General features: G+C 38.6%; 1 protein-coding gene across 4 annotated transcripts in view; it reads right to left on the bottom strand.

Moving 5' to 3' along the window:
* PTPRO (protein tyrosine phosphatase receptor type O) overlaps positions 1-17902 on the bottom strand; it is a 231611-nt gene extending 213709 nt beyond the window's left edge. For 2 of the 4 annotated variants that reach the window (XM_004281111.3, XM_049693990.1), the window contains exon 1: positions 17381-17901. In XM_004281111.3, coding sequence (XP_004281159.2) covers positions 17381-17455 — 75 coding nt within the window. In that variant the 5' untranslated portion in view covers positions 17456-17901. Of the gene's footprint in view, positions 1-17380 lie in introns of all 4 variants that reach the window. The other 2 variants (XM_004281110.3, XM_049693991.1) reach the window with 2 other exon arrangements.
* Positions 17903-21907: the final 4005 nt, after the last annotated feature.

Here is a 21907-nt window from a genome sequence, read left to right as displayed (position 1 = left end):
ATGGAAGTGAGAGGTTTGTATGTTAGGCCATCTGGTGAGATGCAACTTGTCAATCTCCCAGATGGTTTGTGAAAAGAGAGAGACTTGATATTGAACTGAGATCAGCATACAAAAAAAGCCATGAAATCACAAACTTAAAACACATTTTTTTCTATATAGTAGTTTGAAAATCTCATTAAGGAAATAATTATACGAATTTTATATGATCTGAAAGATCACATATAGAAGTTTTAATTTACAATATGCAACGACTTCAACAACACATACCACATTTGCTTTCACCTCTTTTAATAGGTGTTTATTAATCTTAAGTTACTGAGTTAGGAGGAAGAAATTGATATTATTTTCATTGATTTATTTGTATATATCCAAGTTTTATAAGACTTCTGCAGAAGGAGGTCTAGTAGAATTTGGTAATCCTTTGGAAAAGCATGATATAAAAAGTCAGTGCCATGTTTGTGAAATACATCATATTACTTGAAGGTGATTTTCTCTTTGAACTTAAATTTCCAAACAAATGTATTTTAGAGCCATTTTATTACGCTCACTGATTATTCTGAAAATAATGTAATCAGCAAGCGTTACACTCACAGTATGACATAGTGTCCATGTTCCCATAATTCTGGGGTTTTTAACATTAACAATGTTCAAAAGTGGAAGTTTTGGGCTTCCCTGGTGGCACAGTGGTTGGGAGTCCTCCTGCCGATTCAGGGGACACGGGTTCGTGCCCCGGTCCGGGAAGATCCCACATGCCGCGGAGCGGCAGGGCCCGTGAGCCATGGCCGCTGAGCCTGCGCGTCCGGAGCCTGTGCTCCGCAACGGGAGAGGCCACAGCAGTGAGAGGCCCACGTACTGCAAAAAAAAAAAAAAAAGTGGAAATTTTGAAATGGTGCAAATTTCTTATTATTATTTCCCTTTTTTTTTTTCAAGACATCAAGCTTGGTCTCTGTATTTACCTTCTATTTTTGTCAGGACATGATAAAGATTAGGTAGAGTCACGCAAAAATTCTTTATGTTAGAATGTGTTCATAAAAACAATAAAGCTGGGCTTCCCTGGTGGCGCAGTGGTTGAGAATCTGCCTACCAATGTAGGGGACACGGGTTCAAGCCCTGGTCTGGGAAGATCCCACATGCCGCGGAGCAACTGGGCCCGTGAGCCACAGCTACTGAGCCTGCGCGTCTGGAGCCTGTGCTCCGCAACACGAGAGGCCGCGACAATGAGAGGCCCGCGCACCGCGATGAAGAGTGGCCCCCGCTCGCCGCAACTAGAGAGAGCCCTCGCACAGAAACGAAGACCCAACACAGCCTAAATAAATAAATAAATTTATAAAAAAACCAAAAAAACACACAAAAAACAAGAAAGCTTCTTTTTAAAAATTAAATTGTGAATTGTAAAATGTCTACTTATTTCAGACGTTTAATATAAAACACAAATACTTCTGAGATAAATAGAGCTTTTAGTAATTTTTAATATCTCAACAACTGAGAAATTTATAAATACCTGAGACAGAGTATCAAATATAAATAAACTTTGACCTTGTATGTATTTTTACAGTCGCTTAAGACATGAAGCTTTTTAAAAGGTCCCAGAATGCATTTAAAAGCGGCTTCTGTCCCTTTGCGGTTACGTTGTCTTCGTTCTTTTTAATCCCAGCTTGCTAAGCACTTGATTATTTCACTGTTCACTGGTTGCTTCAACTCAGCTGGAAAGTGGACAAGGTAAATAAGAGGGAGATCAAATCAGATACGTAACTTTTGCTACTGTTAATGTGATGGGGGTTCGGGGGAGGAGATCCAAGCTTCTGTCTAAATGGAAACCACACACGCTTGAAGAATTAGTGGCACAGGAATTCCAGAACTCCATTGGCTTACAGCTGATAAGCTCCGAGGGGAAAAACAAAACAACACAAAAAACACATGCTTGACCCAGTAAGAAAGCCTTAGCTATCAAAGGGATGGAAATATTTTTCTTTTTTTAAAAGAAGTTTTATTGCAGTATAGTTGATTTCCAATGTTGTGTTAATTTCAGGTGTACAGCAAAGTGACTCAGCTATACATAGACATACATCCACTGTTTTTTAGATTCTTTTCCCATATTTTTGAGTGCGTCAGGGAAGGCGTTGGAGTTGGCAGGGGTAGTACCTGGTGGAGTTGGGGGGAGTCTAATAGAGAAAGGTAGGGCCTGGAAGGGCAGATGTGGTTCCTAGAAGAACTGGGGTTCCATAGTTAATGCCCCACTCTATAGTCTGAGAAATGCTGAGTGAGCGCTTTGTACAAAGAAGGCAGATGCCTCATGAGCCTTTATAATTGGAGTTATTACTGTAGATATGAACCCATTTATACCACAGAGGAGTGAAGCCCAAGGAGACAGTGCACGCTTAGCACAATATTTAGCATACAATTGTTGCTCTGTAAATGTTCATTGAAAGAAAGAATGAATTATTGTTGAACATATATGAAAGATGATCAGTGATTGTGGACAGAAACACTGTATGAATAGAACGCTCAACAATATTATATCATGAAGTTAGGTGAAAAATCACTTTTTTATGGGAATGATCTGATCAGTAGATAAGAGGTAGAGCTGATGTGAAAACATTTTGCCATGAGACATAAACATTTAATAAATTTTATGTGATCAAGCCATGATTACAGGGGACCTAAAGTTAACTTGGGTATGGCAAACTTTACTTTCTAGGAAGAAAAAGAATGTATTGATATTAAAGTATTAATTATAGTCTTTCATGATACACCCTACACACATGGACAGTTACATATAAATGTGGGAAGGAAAAACACTCCTATACCAGAGCAAATGAAACAGGGGATGCAATTATTTTTTAATAAGAATATTTTACATTTAAATTGTGCTTTACAGTTTACAAAAGTGCTTTCACAGATTATCTCATTTGGGCTGCACTGTAATCCCAGGAGGTGGAAGTGATTATGATTCTCATTTTTACAGAGAGGTGACATGACTAAGTGACTGTGGGCAAGTTATCTTTTCTTTATGTTGCCTTGTTTTATTGATAGCTCTTACATGTTTTTCATCAAATACTTGGTTTTCTCTAACCTGAGGCATATACTACATGTTGTTAAATAGCTATTAAAACTTAGAAAATATGCTCATTCAAAATTTCTTCACAGCCATCGTTTTGCTTCAAAGTGATAGAAATCTATATAGGCAATACACCTTTAATAATAGTATAGCACATTTTGTCATGAGCAGTTTGTTCCTTCAAAAATTATCATGAAACAGATTGAGAGCTAAATATGAAATGCTGAGCTCTCCAGTTAAAGCAGAAACATCATTTCATTCAGATCAGCTCTAGACAGACGAAGCAGAAGAAATGGCTGTACAATTATTCTATTTTTTTTTCCAGTCATTGTAGTACACTACCCAGCTCAAGTTTCAGACAATTTATGGAGGGGATAGTATGCCATAGTTGGCTTGGCTAATAACTTTCTTAGCAGGACAGATTCTAGAGGGGTAGTAATCATATTCTGGGACCCTCCTTCTATAGAAGCATAGTCATTTTTATAGCGTTCATATACAGGGTTTAGTATCTCATGAACAAACGCAAAAATTTTTTAAAAGAAAAATAACATGCCCTTGGGCAAATGAAGTAAGTTCCTTAAAATTATGTTAACAGTTAATGTTGTTCTTCCATATCTTTTTTCAGATACTCTAGTAAGTTAAATAAAAAGTAGAGAAAAACAAACAAAACTCTTATCTTTAGGTATGCTTTTTCTTTGCAAAACTAATGTCACAGAACAGTCAGATATGTCATAATGGGCCTCTTGGGGAGGTAATTTTTTATTCAACTTGACGTGAAAGTTATGAGTAATTAATTATGTCTTCTGTTTATACTTCGTCAGATAAGAGTATTAAACAGAAGAGCTGAGAGGAACACAGAACACGGCCATTAATCTGTTTAATTTGCAAATCTAATGCAATCAAAAGGAAGACATTAGTGTTAAAATTGTTTTTGTCCAGGTGGTATCTTTCATGGAGGGAAAAGCCTGTCTGAGGTGTAAATGTCACATAAAGCAGCGAGTCACACAATTCCATGCAGGTTTCTAAAGCCAGGGCAAAAAATTCTCCCTCGTGCTTATAGCACTGACTCTGAAAGCTCTGGATGTACAAAAACTGAAACCCGGGCTCTCCACATCAGCACATTCCACTCCTTTCAGCTCTGTGCAATTATCTAACAAAGCTCAGACGCCACAGATCCATTAAACTGAAGAAGGTGATAAACAAAGGCATAAACCTGACACTCGTGAATTTGCAGGAGTCCTCTGACAGTCAGCAGGCCTTGGTCTAGGAACATGTGACTCACAGACTGACAGAAAGGAGAAACTGCAGGAAACATTTTGGATGACCAGGAATCCATTGTCTCCAAGGACTACCCCATACCCCACTTCTCTTCAGATGGCAGTCCCCACCAAGGACTTAGAAACCGATTCGGTCACCTGTGTCTCAGGATATTTCTAGAGGAAGAAGAAGAGGCAGAAGTGGTAAGCTAGTGAGTGGGGAAATAAAAGTCATGCCAGAGTTTTCACACAAAACAGTATGGGACAGTGTGCAGAGGTTTCTATGGTCAAACAAAGGTTTCATTCTTAACTGCTTCGGTACCTCTCTGAAACTCAGTTTCCCCATTACTGAAGTAGTGATAACGATGCTCGGGGTTATATAAGAATGCTCTCTGAACAGCAGCCATCCAATAAATGGTAGTGATTATCAGTATCTTCACCATCATTCTCAGTAAGGCAGTGAGGTTTGGAAGAACTTCTGATTTGTGCCCAATATATTTATACTGGTTGTTTCGTTTGGGACATACCTTATATACAAATGTGGCACTATCGGTAATTCATCGATTGCTGAGTTGGCAGCCTGTTTATTTACATAACAGAGGTTTAGATCTTTTATTTAGTTTTGGCTAGCAAAATGTAATTTTAACTCGTAGTTTTAAATAAAATATAAAACTGTAGAAGAAATTTTACAGGTATGGGGTAATATACATGTGAATAATAATTACTATAATAAACGTGGCAATTTTTGATGTCACACATGGAGGATATAAATTTGAAAGTATGCTGACAGTTATGACTTGTCTCTGAAAAAAAATCCATTTATTTTCCATTTATCTTTAAGAGTGCATACAGATTAATGCATAAACAACATGATCCAGGCGAGTTTAAGTCTAGGGACTCATTTACTGAACTACCCAAGCAACAGAGGATTATTTTATCTAAATTAAGACAGAGCACACGTATTTAGAATTAAGCATTTTGCATTTAACAGCAAATTCAGAATTATAAAAGCAATTAGAGCTAAAATGAGGTATGATCATTTTTTTTTCCTGCACACCACTGCTGTGCTAAAGTTCATTTTGATGTTTGCCTTTGCAGCACCATTGAACAGAAGGTTGTGAATAGAAGTTCATGGCTGGGCAAAACCACCTTGCTTCCAACTCGAATCCATTCTTCCTGCTTTCATTCAACCTTGTTAAACAGGACTTCAATTTTCTCACATTCCTACTTTTGTTCCCCTGTTTCTCCCATCTGGAGTGTTTTCTTTAACCTAGTCTATCTGAATTGCAACGGATGAGGTTCACATCAAAATTTGTCTTCCTTCATGAAACCAGTGTTCCCTCAAGCCTAAGCGCGTTCTCCCTTACCTGAAGGGAAAGGCACTTGACTGAATAGAGTTGTCTGTCTCATTCCTTTGGAAGTTAGTATATAGCTACTTCAGGCTTCTCTTACAAGTAGGAAGTCGTATACCTATAGCCCTTTTACATGTAACATGTTTATGTTATTTTCCCTTACCTTACAGACTTCCTAAGGGCATAACTTTGTTTTACACTCTTAAAAATGATGAATACAGCACTTTCCTTACATGTCCAGTTTCATACATGTTTGAGGATTCATTGGTTGAAATACTTAAACATCTATTCACCTTCCCATATCCTCCATCCATCTCCCCTGTTTTACTCAAGCCGCCTAAGCTCCTCTTATAACTTTCGAATTCATTCTGATTTATTTATATTATTTCCAGATATGTTATTTAATAATTGTTAAAAGAACGGAAGAATGACATTACTTCATCAGTCAAAGTATTTTGTCCTAACTTCCCCAAATGGTAATTTCCACGACTCCGTTTTTAACTGATTCTCTGAAGAGTTATGAAAATGTTAACATTGGTGGTATGGGAATGCCTTAATACCTGCTCCTTTCCAGAATTCAATAGATAAATCTCGTAAGAACATAGTTCAATAGGCAGTCTTTCTCATAATGCATTTGAGTTTGCAGCTAATAGTTTTGTTGAGGTCCTTGTGTATTTTCCTGATTTTCTTTTTCACATTTGCTTAGATAGCCTTACTCTCCCTTGCAAGTATAATTATTGTCTTTCAGAGGCTGTCCTCATCAGAAAGAGGCTATATCTGCCAGTTAGTCAGTTAAAATACTTAGCAAGGGCCAGGCACAAATAAAAGAGAGAGAAGAAGATAAAACAAACTAAATAAAGTTATTTTAACCTTTTTCTTTGAGAAAATTATAGATTTATAGGAGGTTGCAAAGAAATGTACAGGCAGGTCCCATGCACCTTTCACCCTGCCTCTTTCAATGTTGATATTTTGCATATCAAACAAGAAAATACCCCAAACAAGGAAATATCCAAAGTATGAAATTGACATTGGTCCAATCCGTAAAATTTACTGAGCTTCCACAAGTGACTATGCACTCATCTGTGTGTGTGTATGTGTAGATCTACACACTTAGATCACAAGTATAACTTCATGTGAGTACCACAACCATCAAGATACACAACTGTTCCATTATCACAAGTCTCCCTCATGCCACCCCTTCACAGACAGGTACACTTTCTCCTCTACCCCATGTAATCCTTAATCCTTGCTGACCACCCATTTGTTCTCCATCTCCATAATTTTGTTGTTTCTAGGATATTTTATAAATGGAATTAGATAGTATGAAATGTTTTGAGATTGACTTTTTTCACTCAGCATACTTTTCTTGTGGTTCGTTCAAGTTGCTGTGTGTTTCAATAATTCATTCCTTTTTGTTGCTGAGTAATAATATCACATGGTAGAGAAATACCACTGTTTGTTTAACCATTCACCTATTGAAGGGCATTTTGGTTATTTTCAGTGTTTGGTTAGTACAAAGCTACAATAAACATTCCTGCACAAGCTTCAGTTTTCTGCTGAAGAGAATTACAATTCCTCTTACACAGCCAAATCATCTTGTTTAGAGCAGAAGTTTTCAGAGATGGATGACATGGGTGAAGAGCTAGTGATTCCATACTGCATCAAATATGTTTGTTAGTATATTCAGGAAGGAGTAACCATCTGTCCTGGTTTTCCCAGAACAGGCCGATTTATGTCTGCTGTCCTGGCATAATGATTCCCTTCAGTCTTGGAAGTGCCGCAGTTGGTATGATAAATTATATAACCACTCTGATTCAGATTTATTTTTTTTACTGAAGATAAAAAATAGTTGATTAGAAGATGTAGAAGATATAGTTGATTTATAATGTTGTGTTAGTTTCAGGTGTACAAGATTCAGATTTCTTAAAGATTCCAAGCATTGCTATGCCTGCTTGGCTATGGTAGAATTGCATTTTTGTAGATTGCTGTTTTGTAATCTCTCTGAGCATCAGTGGAGTGATTCTAGAGTATGAGAAATGAGATAGTGTTTGTGCAATGAAAGATAGTCTTGCTGAAGTCTCTACTTTTCTGCCGCCTCCTTTTCTGTTAGAAAACGTTCCTTCCTGTGTTTCAGTTTTATGGTTGGGGACAGCTTCCAGGCTCATGACTTAGCTCCTGTGTCTTAGCTCATGTCATAGCTCCACAACTGGAGAGGAGAGTACTCTTTCCTACTGTTGCCAGTTTGGAAGTAATTGCAGGGATGGATTCTGAAAGGTTTGGCTTAGATCACATGCCAATCTCAAAGACAGTAGTCAGGTACAGTCCCCAAATGGGCTTAGCTTAGGTCAGGGTTCACCCCTTGACTGATCACTGTCCGGGGTATTAAGGTCAAGTAGGATCCTTTCCAACCATAAGGATTAAAAAGGAGTTTTCCTCAAAGGATGGCAGGTGTTGGAGAAGATGGCAGATTTGGCCATTGGAGGAATGGTGATCTGGGCAGTCACTCTAATTTCTGTCTTCAGTGAAGAGGCCGGCACACTAGCAAATGACACACAGCTGGAAGAGCACAGCCAAAATTCAGTCCTGTACCTTTTTGACTACAGAGCCTATAGTCTTAAGTTTTATTATGCATTATATTTAGCTGTGGAGAAATGGAAAATAAATGCCTGTCCATATAGCCTCTGAAGTTTTTCTATGTGACTAATTCTGAAGTAATCACACTAATGGGAAGCACACATGTAGGTGATGATCCCCAACATTTCATGGTCATAATCAATACCTATGACACCCCTATGTCCTTCACTGGTGAAAGTACAATTGGGAATTGAATATAATTGAACCTCAGACCCCTGGCTTAATTCCTAAATTGAAGAGGACCGAAAATGCTCAGGTTCTGAAAAATTATCATAGCACATTTAAGTGAAAAGAGCATGCTAAAATAGTGGGACAATTTGATACTATTTTTTTTTTTTACATACCCACTCCAGTACACAGACATAGGAAAAAAATTTGGAATGATATGTCCCCCAGATGGTAGTTATTTTAGAACTGAATATGTAGGAATGGCTACTTTCTTCCTTTTCTGCCTGTTGTATTTTATATATTTTCCACAGTGAACATGTATTAGTTTTCAAATTTTTAATCCATTATAAAATTCTTATGATTGGTGATGCACGCCAGATTCAGACTTACTTTGAGATTTCAAATTAAGAAATCCCTACTTCAGAACCACAAGAAACCACATGGTGAAAAGGCTAATTGGAGGCCTCAGCATAGCAACAAGAATTTTAATAGAAAGAGTCTCATTAGGTTTCCAATTAGCCTTCGAAAAATAAGTAAAAAGATGTGGCAACAGGAAAGAACCTGGAGCACCTCTAAAGGGGGGCTGACTTTCAGCAGATTTAACAGTTTTACCTAATTAAAAAGAAGCACATAAGCTAAGTTTTCAAGATTAAGTCCACAGTGCTTAATTCTAAGTTGTTGTAATCATTTTAGCACAGTTTTGATAATACCAGAATCTTCATATTAAAAATCCCAAGTACCTATCCATTTTGAATGAGACCTATAGTTATTTCTGCAAGACTAATTAAAAAGTATAATTTAGTTAGGGGAAACTGTAGAAGAAAGTCCCCATAATGATGCATAATAAACTTGGTCACATTCCATCACTATCTTTATATGTAAATAACACTATAATAACCTAGCTTTTTCTAAAATCCTTTAAGGAGGACCAAATGACTCACTGTTTAATAATACATTACAGACAGTATACAATTCCGTTGGCTTTTTATTATTCACCTTATTAATCAACTTAACATTCAGAAACTTTAGAAGTCAATTTTTCTTCCTAGATAACATCTAGGAATTTTAAGTACATCCAAGTAATAAGGTATTTCTTATGGTAACGCTGTTGGCCCTTATGGTAAAAATGATGGTTATACTTTGTGGAATTTGTCAAGAACACTCTCATTTTTAGGATTACACTTTAGTTTTCAGCACAACATCAAAATAAATCGACATCCTAAAGCAATATTATGAGACTATCTATTTTCTGGACCACCAACTTGACTTAAATAGGAAATTCCTGGTTTATCTGAGACAAAGAATGTTGTATGACAATTAGCCTAATTCTGATGCACCACACAGAGAGAGAAAGAGACTCATATAAATGTGTTCTTGGAGATTTCCAGAAATTTTGTTTTGATACTAAAAAAAGAAGATTGTTATACTTAATAACTTATTAATTGCAGAATTGTTAATATTATTTTTATACTCTTTAGGTGCACTTCTCCTTATACATTCATGGAGGGGAAAACCTCTTTTTTAGCCATTTATGTGAGTGTACAAATAATCTGATCACAATTTTTCCTGTATTTTTGATTCTATAGGAGATATTGATTTATCAACAAACAAAAAGAAAATTAAAGTCATAGAGAAAAAAATTACAACTAACTCAAACTTCCACACTTTACCAATACAGTAATAGACTATGGGTATAAGTTAGTATATTACAAGACAGTGTAATACCTTTCAATTCTCTAGCGAAATAGTGTAAGTAATAGTACTTGTTCCATGCATACATTTTTGTATTCTAGTCATTTGAAAATCTTGACAGTCCAGATTTTTGGCGTATATATACTAACATTTTAATGACTACAACACTAATTTAATCAGCCTGTTTAACTGTCTGTCCATGTTTGGATAATAAAATACTTATTATCTAGTATTCAACTGAGTATGAAAATTATCATTTGTTTCTGTATAAAATTACCTATTGGGATCTTAAACAAGAAAGCACATTCATTGTCTGAAATCCATTAAAAAAATTTCTGTGAGGTACCAATATGCATTTAAAAAAAGAAAAAATATCATTTTAAGGAATAAAGGGACTCATAAGTTTTAATGATTGAAGAAAAATAACAATGATCATCTGAGCTTCAGTCAGTCATGTGAGTTTCTGGAAATGCCTTCAGAGGTCTAGATCCAATCTGAGTATATTAATATACATTGTGAGGGAAAAATAAAGAAAAAACATTATGTAAAAAATTATTTTTATTTTTGATATTCTCAAATTGCAGAGCCAAAGAAGAACACGTTTTTAGATTTGAAAAACCCCCAAACTACTTTGTTTACAAGTTAAAGTAAATTTTATGCACAATGAATAAAATAGAGAATAAGTGATCAAAAAAGCTGTTTTTACTTCATTACAGATGAGAATTTGCCACACAGGGGAACCCATATCATTGCTTGAGGACACACCATTTACCAGTGGTTGATTCTGACAATACAATAGCAAGAAAAAAAAATGTGTGAGGAACCTTATCTTGATGTCTAAAAGACTTTATTTTCACTTGTGGTAATAAATCCTTTGCTACCTCCACAAGACCAATAGAACAGCATCTCGAGATTATCTCCCCGTTGCGACTACACTCTCTCCCTCAGCATTGCCTGCCCAATGGACCCTCTCTCCTAGTTCATCTCACTGTGCATCGTCTCTGTTCCCTGAACTTGCACGCTTGCAACCTGTTTTTCCTCTGTCTCGAGTCTGTCCCATAACTCCCGTTTGACCTTTCTCACCCTTTGTATTCATTCAATATTCATCCATTTATTCAACAAATATTTACTGAGCATCTACCCTGCACCGGGCACTCTTCCAACAGCTGGGGATACAGCAGTGAGCAAAAAGGATAAAGACATTGCTTTCGTGGAACCTACGAGCATTCCAATAGAGGAGTTAAGTAATAATAAAGAGCTAATATAATGCCATGTAGTGAGTGATACATTCTCTAAAGAAAATAAACCTGGGTAAAAGTGGTAAAATTTGAGTGATGGGTTGATTTTTAGATTGGCTGTTCAGGAAAGACATTTTAAGGAACCACCCTTTGAGCAGAGATTGGCACTCTCAGCCCCTTACCACGGTTCATCACAGAACACCTTTGGGAAGAATGAGAATCGTCTTCTACCCAACTGGCTATTGTGGCCATGAAAGAGAAGAAAGGACAGCAGCCAGAAATCTTGGACTGGTGTAAATAGCTTAAAGCAGTATGATGGAGGGTTGAGGACAGGACAGAGAGATGACAAGCTTCTCACATTTTATCTTTATAACTTGTCAAGTCTGTTGGCAAGCAGGTCTTCAGAACATGCAAGAAAGCAGGAGCAGTCACAACATAGTGTCATACTAAAATGAAACAGAGATAGAAGTAATGTGTGAAAGATACAACCAGAAATAGTTCATCTCAACAGCAAACCAAACCAAACAACAAAATGACTGTCCAAAAGTGGAAGAGCCACCTCTCAGCTGATAGTAATTTCACCATTTATGACCAATTGGCAGTAATATTAGAGGCAAGATCTAAGTACCAGCTTAAGTATTGAACTAGACGATCTTTGAAAAGTATAGTTTTATGATTCAATGAAATACACTGAACAAAATATGTTGTTCTCTTAAGTCATATATTAAGACAATCATATTTAAAAATCGTGTTAAAATTAATTTTCTATCTTTTTAACAGTCAAAAGCCAAAGATATTTTTGTATGTACAGTTACCAAACCCAGAGTTAGCGCAACCCATAAAATAAGGAAAATATACACATTTTTTTCTTCCAAGAGAGTTGAACATCAGTCCTTGCAAAGAAAGTTGGGAATTGTTGCGCTCCTTCACGCAAATTCTTCAGATTCTGAGATTTAGACTATGATTGATCTTACTGGTATGTTTCCCCTATCATTAAAGTTACTTTTCTCATTAAGGAAAGAGAGAGATAAAGAGAAGAAGTGTCTAGTGTACAAATATAGATATTGTTTCTTAAAGTGTATTCACTATACCCATGAATCATTTTTAGAAAAAAATTCTGCACTCAAACTTGGGAAATGCTACACACTATATCTTCCTACTGGAAGCACAATGCATATTAACATAGGGAAGGTTCTAAGAAATCCTGGTACAAAAAATAATAATAAATGAATTAATACTAGTTTAAACAAAGTTAAACAGATTACTTCCCAAATTCATGTCAGCACAGAAGTGTTTATTTTTAATAATATCTGTTAACATTTTAAGTCTCTAATATTCCATGGAGTACACTTGGGAAGATGCTGCTCTAGACACATTTTTAATTCTTCTTCTTTGACTTTTGCTTTGGGCTATTTTTACTGTCCTATTGCTTTCTTTCTCTTTTTCTTTTTGGACACAACACTTATTGAGTGCTTACTGCACTCTAGGCACTGTTTAAAATATGTTATGGTCATTATCTCACTTATTCCTGACAATCATCCTCTGAGATAAACATAGCCAATCACCATAGGGACCCCAGAGAGGTGAAGTAATTTCCCCCATATCCTGCTGTTGGTAAAAGGCACAGTCCAGAGAGCTGAGATTGAAATCAGGTCTCTCTGACCCAATGACGCCGATCCTTTTAACAAAAGGCCAGTTCTCAACTCTTCTACTCCCAGAAGCATACCACCCCTGCCAAGCTCTGAGAGACCAACAGCCTACTTATTTCCCAATCCAAAGATTTTCCAGACTTTAGCTTATAGTACCTCTCCATTGCATTTGACGCAGTTTGCCAATCCCTCTCACCTGAAATTTCCTAGACCTTGGTTTTCCTTGATCCTTACACCTCTCTGGCTGTTCCTTCTTCATCTTCTAAGGCTCCTTAGTAAATGTTACTTGCTCCTCAGGCCCCACCCTGGCCCATTGCTCTTCTCTCCTTTGCCCTCTGCTGGGACATCCCCATTCACATCTCCAGGTCTGCCCTCTCCCCTAGACATCAGACTCATATCTAAGTACCTGCTTTTTTTAGGCACTTCAAATTCAAAAGATCCTCCACTAACCTCATCATGTACTACAGCAGTGGTGGTCCCAGCAGGACACTCAGGGGAAATCTATGGAGTTTAATCAAGAGACTGTTAATTAAGGTGTAGAGCAGGAGTAGTGATACTAAACAGGGATGATAAAGTATCCAGGGACGAACAGCAGCGAGAAGCTATTACCCTAAAGAGACCAGGGGAGGAAGCTGTTTCTGGAACTTGGCTGGAACTTGGCCAGACCTTGGCCTTGAAAGAGGAGCTGACTACAGGGTCGAAAGAGGGGATGAAGCCATTGACTATCAGGGTCCAGCCAGCGTGGACTCCTACCAGTAATCTTCTGTTAGTGCCTCCTATTAGTCAAACTCACTGCTGGCCAAAGGGCAAGGGATCCTGAAGAAGCAGTCTTTACAGGGAAGCTCCCTGGCGCTGAGGGTGGAGAAGGAGGTAGACGGATCTGGAGGAGAATGGACACCACCAGCACACTTGGTATCTTTTTTTTTTTTTTTTGCGGTATGTGGACCTCTCACTGTTGTGGCCTCTCCCATCGCGGAGCACAGGCTCCGGACGTGCAGGCTCAGCGGCCATGGCTCACGGGCCCAGCCGCTCTGCGTCATGTGGGATCTTCCCGGACCGGGGCACGAACACGTGTCCCCTGCATCGGCAGGCGGACTCTCAACCACTGTGCCACCAGGGAAGCCCGAGCCCCTTTCAAATTTAATGTTCCTTGATTATGTATCACGTAAGGGCAGAAATGGAAGGAAATATAAAGAGGAGGTTCAGAAAGAAAGAAGGATTCTGGCCAAGCCTGTGAGTTTAGGGAAACCTTCCAGTTCACTACTAATGAGCACCGTTTCAGGGAAGGCAGAATCTAAACTCCTATGATGTCATATGCTACAACTTGCCTCTTTGTTGACAAAATACTGATGTCGAGTGAACTGATATAGGAAGCAATTTTCAAGGAGAGGTGTAGCAAAGATAGGATAGGTGAGAGAAGTTACATTGTTTTTGCTAAAATTATGGGAAGATGTATGAGAGGGAAAATCTAAATGAAGTAGTATTTATCTGGTGATTAAATAAATAAATAATACTCCAATAAATACTACTCGATTTACATTCACATGTGGGTAGAAGACTTTGAGATTGGTAGGCTCCCAGTATACTTGATAACAGAGTTCTTTTGTTTCCTGTTTTTAGAAATAGAAATATACCATCAATATTGATATGAAAGTAGAAATTTTCATAACCAACATTGTGCTTATGAAACATCAATTATGCAGCTATTAGCTTCATAACACAAAGTGGATGATTTAAACAATTGGCGATGACTGATTAAATGTGCCCATCATTAAGCCACGGATAGGGAACAATGCACGAAGGCTTCCTTAGCCAGGCACCTTCAGGCTACCTCAATGAAACTGGTTATAGCCAATCTTACAGATTCAAAATTTCAGACTTTCCCACCACTTATGTCCAGCTGCTTGTTTCTGATTTGTGGAAAAGATAAAACTACAAATCAAGCCTCATATTTGAGTTTCTCTAACTTTATGGCTTTAAGGGATTTTCACTCTCATGTGGAGGATACTTCATACAGAGTATGAAGTCTGACATAATGAGAACTACAGAGATTTGGGGGGAGGGCTGGAGAAATGGTTTCTTTCTGACTTAGCACAGATAGACCTTTTTAGATTTTATCACTGATATTCAATCGACAACTTGTTATTTAATAATGGAATGTTATGTTTCTATCACCACCTGCATGTTAAGTCTGTTTTACTGACACTTATTCAGGACCTTGAATGCAAAAGCATCTCCAAATTATGGAAAGATTATACTATGAACCCAATTTACCATGTAACATACTATTTCCAAAATGCAAATGCATTACCCTATGTGCCCAGTTTACCACTCTGAACATCTCTTGTCAACTGTAACAAAATAAGCGAATGAAATAGCATGTGTGAAATACCTGGAAGACTGACTGGCACACATGGTGGGTATTCAGTGTACCTATATGAAGGCTATATATATATATATATATTTCTTTTGGTATACTTTATATCCATTTGACATAAAACATTGCATTTACATAAAATAAAGAGTAAAGACTTGCTTTACAAAATTACTTGTCTCATTACAATATTTACTAAAAGGCCAGCTTTATTAATGTATTTACTGTGCGATGCAGTTTATCATAATTGACACTAAACTGCAAATGTGCAGGAAAACACCTATTATGTAGAACAGGGTGAACATCTATTACAGTCTATGCCATTACTGACTGCAATTTCTCAGTCTGATATCAAGTTTTGATTAGAACTTTTGCTACAAATTTTTACATTTTTTATGGCACTCTACCCATACTCCCGAGCCCATCATTTGACCATTTCTGAAATTCTCACTCACTATGAAGATTTCAAATAGAAACCTGAAGTAGTGCCAAAGGTTGGGTTTGGATCAGATGTCATATGTGTAAGTCCTAGCTGATACATAGTAAAATGTGTGGCTGTTCAATTTCTCACTTTGCATTCATGAAAAGTGTTGCATAGACATATAGTTATGACAGAATATGACACATAGAAAAATTAATAGAAAACGTCATAGTTTGTGTATGTTCATAAAACGTACACATTTGTGGTGTCTGCTTAAAGAGCAACCTCTTAGAGTGAAAATATATGACCAAGCTTATTATGTATCAGATTTTAAATAATATTATTGTTGATAGCTTCAGAAAACGTAAAAACATATTAAATACAATTTAGAATCGTATTTAGGCACTCTGCTGCTGGTTCTTCCGGAAACTATTTTTCCTATTTTCCATTAAGATAATGAACATATGGAATATTTAAAACTGATGCTGTTCTCAATCCGTTGGCTCTGTTCCACTATCTCCTTGTCAGACATTCCCGATTAAGGGTGCATATGAGCAAGAAGTGACTGATAAGAAGACATTTGCATCCTTTAATGTTTCGTCCATTTCTAAGGTAGATATCACTGTGGTGCTGAAAGGATAGCTCCCGGTCACCTGTCGACGTACTTGAGTTTGCTTTGCCGGAAGAAGGACTAATAACAGAACTAAAGTAGACACACGGAAGACACGAGTGATAGACAATTACTTCATGACACTTCTCCAAAGACATCTAGCTTAAATTTCTTTAAAAAAAATTATGCACCGTATAGTTGTCAAACTAGGGGTATTTTGTTTTTGTTTTTAAGCAGTCCTTGTCTATTTTTCTCAGAGTTAAACCCTGAAGCAGGACATTCCAAAGAAGACACGAAAAAGTTAATTATACAGATGTCTGCCATTGAAATTTAGAGGTAGCATCCTCTGTAAATATAGCGGGGGAAAGTCTAGACTTTGTAAAGGATATTCTCAGGTTGGAGATGAGGACTTGGGAAGGGGAGTGCTCTCCAGGCTCAAGCTGACATTCCTTAGTCAAAGAAAACCATGCTCACGACCCAGCCCCGGCAGTCCATTTGAGGCCGCGGAGCTCGGCCCCCGGTGTATAATTCCAGCAGAAGGTAAATTAAGGCAAAGCCTCCGCTCACTCCGTTGGGGGAGGGAGAAAAGGTTAAGCAGCACCGGGGTGCAGTAGCGACCAGAAGGGAAAGTGATCTCATTTTGTCGGAGGAAGCACCATCCGACAAGCCCACCTTTGATGCGCATGCCGGCGGCGGTACAAGAGCACAAAGGGGGAAAGCCGGAGGCAGCAAACTTCCCTCTCCTTCCACCCCATCCCTGAAGCCCGCGGAGAACACGTAAACGCAAGGACAACAAAGCGTGCACCGGGGGCGCTGCCAGCAGCCCGGCCATCGCGACCCGGGGCGCGCCGCTCCCCCGCTACAGAGCGAGGGCGCCGGAGCGCGGGCGCAGGCAGGACCGCGGCGGCTGGGGGAGGGGGTACCCTACCTTGAGCAGCACAAAGAGCCAGAGCAGAGGCAGGAGGCGGCGGCCGCCGCGCGTCCTCGCGGGCAGGTGCCCCATCGCGGCGTGGACGGGGACACGGGGGAACGGTGGCGCCGGCTGGCTCCCCCGGCGGCTCACAATGGCGAACGGGGGCTGCAGCCTCAGACCTTGGGCGCCGAGGCTGCTCCCGGCGGGCGCATGCTGCCTGTGCAGTCCCCCCGCGCCAGCTCCCTTTCGCTTTCTGCTCCCTGGGTCCTCTAGGAACGTGCCAGGTGCTGCTGTTCTCTAACAGCTAAGGATGGAGAGGGTGCGGATTGGAGTGGGCGAGGCTCCGCTGCCGCCGCCGCGGCTGCCGCGCGGTGAGCGAGAGGCGGGGGCCCTGCGCCCAGCCTCCGCGGTCGTCTGGCAGCAGAGATACTCTCACTGTGGGCTGCGGACTCATAAAAGTGACAGCAGCTTCCCAAGCCCCACTCCAGGCTCCGCCCCAACCTCTTCCACAGTCCCTGGGACGCAGAGTTCTGTGGGGCTTCCCTGACTCCTCTTCAGCAACTCAGGAAACAAACACACCGGTCCCTTCCCAATCTTCCTACATCTGCTCTCAGCTAACACTTGGAGGGAAGTGGTGGTTGTGATTGTAGTGATGGAGTTCAGTGTGTGTGTGTGTGTGTGTGTGTGTGTGTGTGTGTGTGAGATGGGGAGGATACTCCCTCCCATTTCCACTCTCTTCATCCCATTTAAACACTTATTCTCTCTGTCCCACACTCATCCAGGAGGAAATAACACAAGTATATATTTTTTCTGTTTGAGGTCAGAAGTTTTGTAAATTTTAAGGGCTGTCCTTTGACACCTGAGTGGAATATAGAAGGAGGTTGGTTCACAATATATTACACACATTTATAAACACATAAACATTTATATACTTTTTAAAATGTTTAATTATTAAAGAAACTGTCAAACTTTCCCAGAGTGGTTATGCCATTTTACATTCCCACCGGCAAAGTATGAGTAGGGGGAGGGGAAAGAGTGGGTGTGTAATTTAAAAGTGGTAATGTTAGAGATCTTTGTGGTGATGAAACAGTTCTGTATCTTGAATGTGCTGGCGGTTACACAAATCTACCCAGATGATAAAATTGCACAGAAACATACACACACACACACACACACACACACACACACACACACACACGAGTGCATGTAAAACTGGTGAAATCTGAATAAGGTCTGTGAACAGTACCGAGGTCAGTTTCCTGGTTTTAATACCTACTGTAGTTCTGTAAGATGTTACCTCTGGAAGAAACTGGGGAAAGGTACATGGGGCCATTCTGTACATTTTTTCTTATTGAGCTATAATTGACATATGACATTATATTAGTTTCAGATGTACAACATAACGATTCCATGTTTGTATGTACAGACGGCTGGTATGTATATGTGTATCTGAGAGAGGTTTAGATTGAATATAGTTATACAAGTATATATGTGTGCTAAATTCTTAGATGCATAAATCTAGAATAATGGTCTGAATTTATGTGAGAATATTGTCTCTGATGCCTTCCTTTAGAAACTTCTTTTGTTGTCACCTTCCTTTTCATATGCTCACTTTAGTGCCCGTACGTCCATTCTTCTCTTTCTCTTGAGAAAATATTAGTTGCTTCTCCAGCCCTCGAGGTCAGACTCATGGGCTATCTGAAAATTTTATTCTTGGGACTACACTTGTAGGGCTTTGGTTTGGTATGTTTTCCTTTTATTTTGAAGCACCAGAAGGCAGCATTCTATTCCCACCCACACCCAAAAGTGGCACTAAAATTATCTTATGTCTAGAACAAAAAAGATGTTTCGGCCAGGGACAAAATCACACTCATAATTTGCCAACAATTCTTCTTTTGAATAGAGTTTGATTTTAAAGGGTATGTGTGTCCATGTTGTGGATTATGGATATATATGAAGATATACATATGCGTGTGTATATATATGCATGTGTGTGTAGATACATGGATATAGGCTTAACTGATGTGCGTAGGATATTAGAAATATAGCCTACTAATCATACATTCATCTTGTAAATGCAAAAAGAACTTTCACAGTGATGCACGTTTTTGTAATAATCCTATTTTGCTATGTTGTCTTTCTATTTTTTTCCTTATCACTTATATCACAATTTGCTTAGCTCTTTATGCCCTCATAAATATGTACACATGGACCACTTTGGGGGAACAATAAAGCAATAAACAATAAGAGTAAGGCATTCCCCAGTAAAGTATTAGTTATTAACATTATTAATATTCCATTACACTGTATTCAATCACACTGTGATTAGGTGCCCTGAGGACTGAGGGTATTATTTCGTAATCACAGAAAATGTTCTCTCCAGAGAAAAGTATTTTACTTAGCCATTGCTGAATAAAATAGTTTCATTCTTTTTCTTTTTGTACTTAAAACAATAACAGGCTTGTGAGTCTTTCCAGGAGAGACACCCAAGAAGAATGTGAATGCTCTATCATCAGCTGTGTGGGGTTTTCAATTCATAGAGCCTGCTGTGTTTTTCTTTGAACTACTGGTTGGTTTCCCAGTGTAATACTTCCAAAGGATGGTGAATCTTATTTTGCTGTTTTCAAGATTCCAAATCAGCGAGAATGTCCATGGGCAACATAAAGTGCATGTAGGAATGTATGCTTCAAAATGTTTGTTCTGATTTCATTATCACAACAACACTGCTTGGTAAAGAAGGCTGATATCATAATCGCCAACTGTTTCCCCTGTAATGCTGCATTTCCAGGAGAAATAATAAATGCGGATAAAAAAGAATCTCTTGCATGCCTTAAGACAGGCATGTAAAAATGAATTCTCACAAAATGAAATAAAGCTTTCTACTTCCTTAGGAAATAATAATAAGGTGGTTAATGAGCAAGAAACTGGAAGATCTTTTTTTTTTAATCTGTTTTTCCTAAATAAGTAAAAAATTACCCAGTACTATGTGTTCACATCTATCTCTTCTATACAAAGAGAAGCAATAGCAGCTACAGAGAAGGAGCTGTAATCCCTATGAGAGGTTTAATGAGTCAAATGGAACTCTTATCGTGCCCTTGCCAAGGAAGTTCAATTCTGTCCTCCAGGGACCAGCTCTAATGTAGTTCAGTGTGTTTAGTCCTGGCTTCCACTACTGAAATCGCCTACCAGGCTGTCAGCAGTTTCGGTGTTTCAGAGGCATATTTATGGGAGTTGCTCAATGGGAAATAGTTTACTTTTTATAGAATGAAGAAAAAACTCAAGCCATTGATCTCTGGAATATAATCCACTTAAAAAGCACAGTAACAGCCATGCATTTTATCATCCATATCTCACATATTACAATTGTTAAAACATAGGAACTGGGGGCTTCCCTGGTGGCGCAGTGGTTGAGAGTCCGCCTGCCGATGCAGGGGACACGGGTTCGTGCCCTGGTCCGGGAAGATCCCACATGCCGCGGAACGGCTGGGCCCGTGAGCCATGGCCGCTGAGCCTGCGCGTCCGGAGCCTGTGCTCCGCAACGGGAGAGGCCACAACAGTGAGAGGCCCGCGTACTGCAAAAAACAAAAAAAAACGTAGGAGGTGTAGATTACATGTAATGACCAGGCAGCATTTTGATTTTCAATTCATCTGAGCATTTGTTTTCATTTTTCTCTTGATGAACACTGGTTTCTCGCCTAAAAGAGGTGTTGACAATTCATAAATTCTGTCTTTCAAAATGAGAATGATTGGCAGCCCTCAGGTGAATAGCATGTTCCAACTGCCAAGACTTATTATTCTTGCCACACTTGAAAAACAGTGAAATTCACTACAGAAAGACATTTTCGCGTTTATATGGAAACTGTTTTCCCATTGCCTCTTTTTTCTTCCTAAATAATTTCTATTAAGGGACCTATCTTTTTTTTTACTTGACCCTTACATGGTTTTAAGAAAAATTAAATAAGAGTATTTTATTACAAGGTATAGGTTTCATGATACAAAATCATCCACTCAAAGGAATAAGAAAACATAGATTGAAAACATGAGCAGATATTTAACATAGGACACAAACTGAAGGCTATAGATGAGTGATCCTAAATTAGGAAGGCAGATGGTCATTTTTAGATACTATTCTTTCAATTATATTCTATGCTGTGTGTTGTTAACATTTTCTTTACTAGCCCTAAAATTAAAAAAATAAAATATATGAAACAGCTTTAAGTTATGCAGTTTTATTTTATATTTTTTATATGCATTGGCTAATGAACTTTTATAATAATTTTTTTCCGAGCACCCAGACATTGTTATCATATAACCATCTAACTTTTCTTCATAACTAGCCTTCTTTTTTTTTTTTTACATCTTCATTGGAGTATAATTGCTTTACAATGGTGTGTTAGTTTCTGCTTTATAACAAAGTGAATCAGTTATACATATACATATGTTCCCATGTCTCTTCCCTCTTACGTATCCCTCCCTCCCACCCTCCCTATCCCACCCCTCTAGGTGGTCACAAACCACCTAGCTGATCTCCCTGTGCTATGC

The sequence above is a fragment of the Orcinus orca genome, chromosome 11, assembly GCF_937001465.1.
Source record: "Orcinus orca chromosome 11, mOrcOrc1.1, whole genome shotgun sequence".
Classification (NCBI taxonomy): Eukaryota; Metazoa; Chordata; class Mammalia; order Artiodactyla; family Delphinidae; genus Orcinus; species Orcinus orca.
The sequence above is the reverse complement of the archived record's forward strand: the minus strand, read 5'-3'. Positions and strand labels throughout refer to the sequence as shown.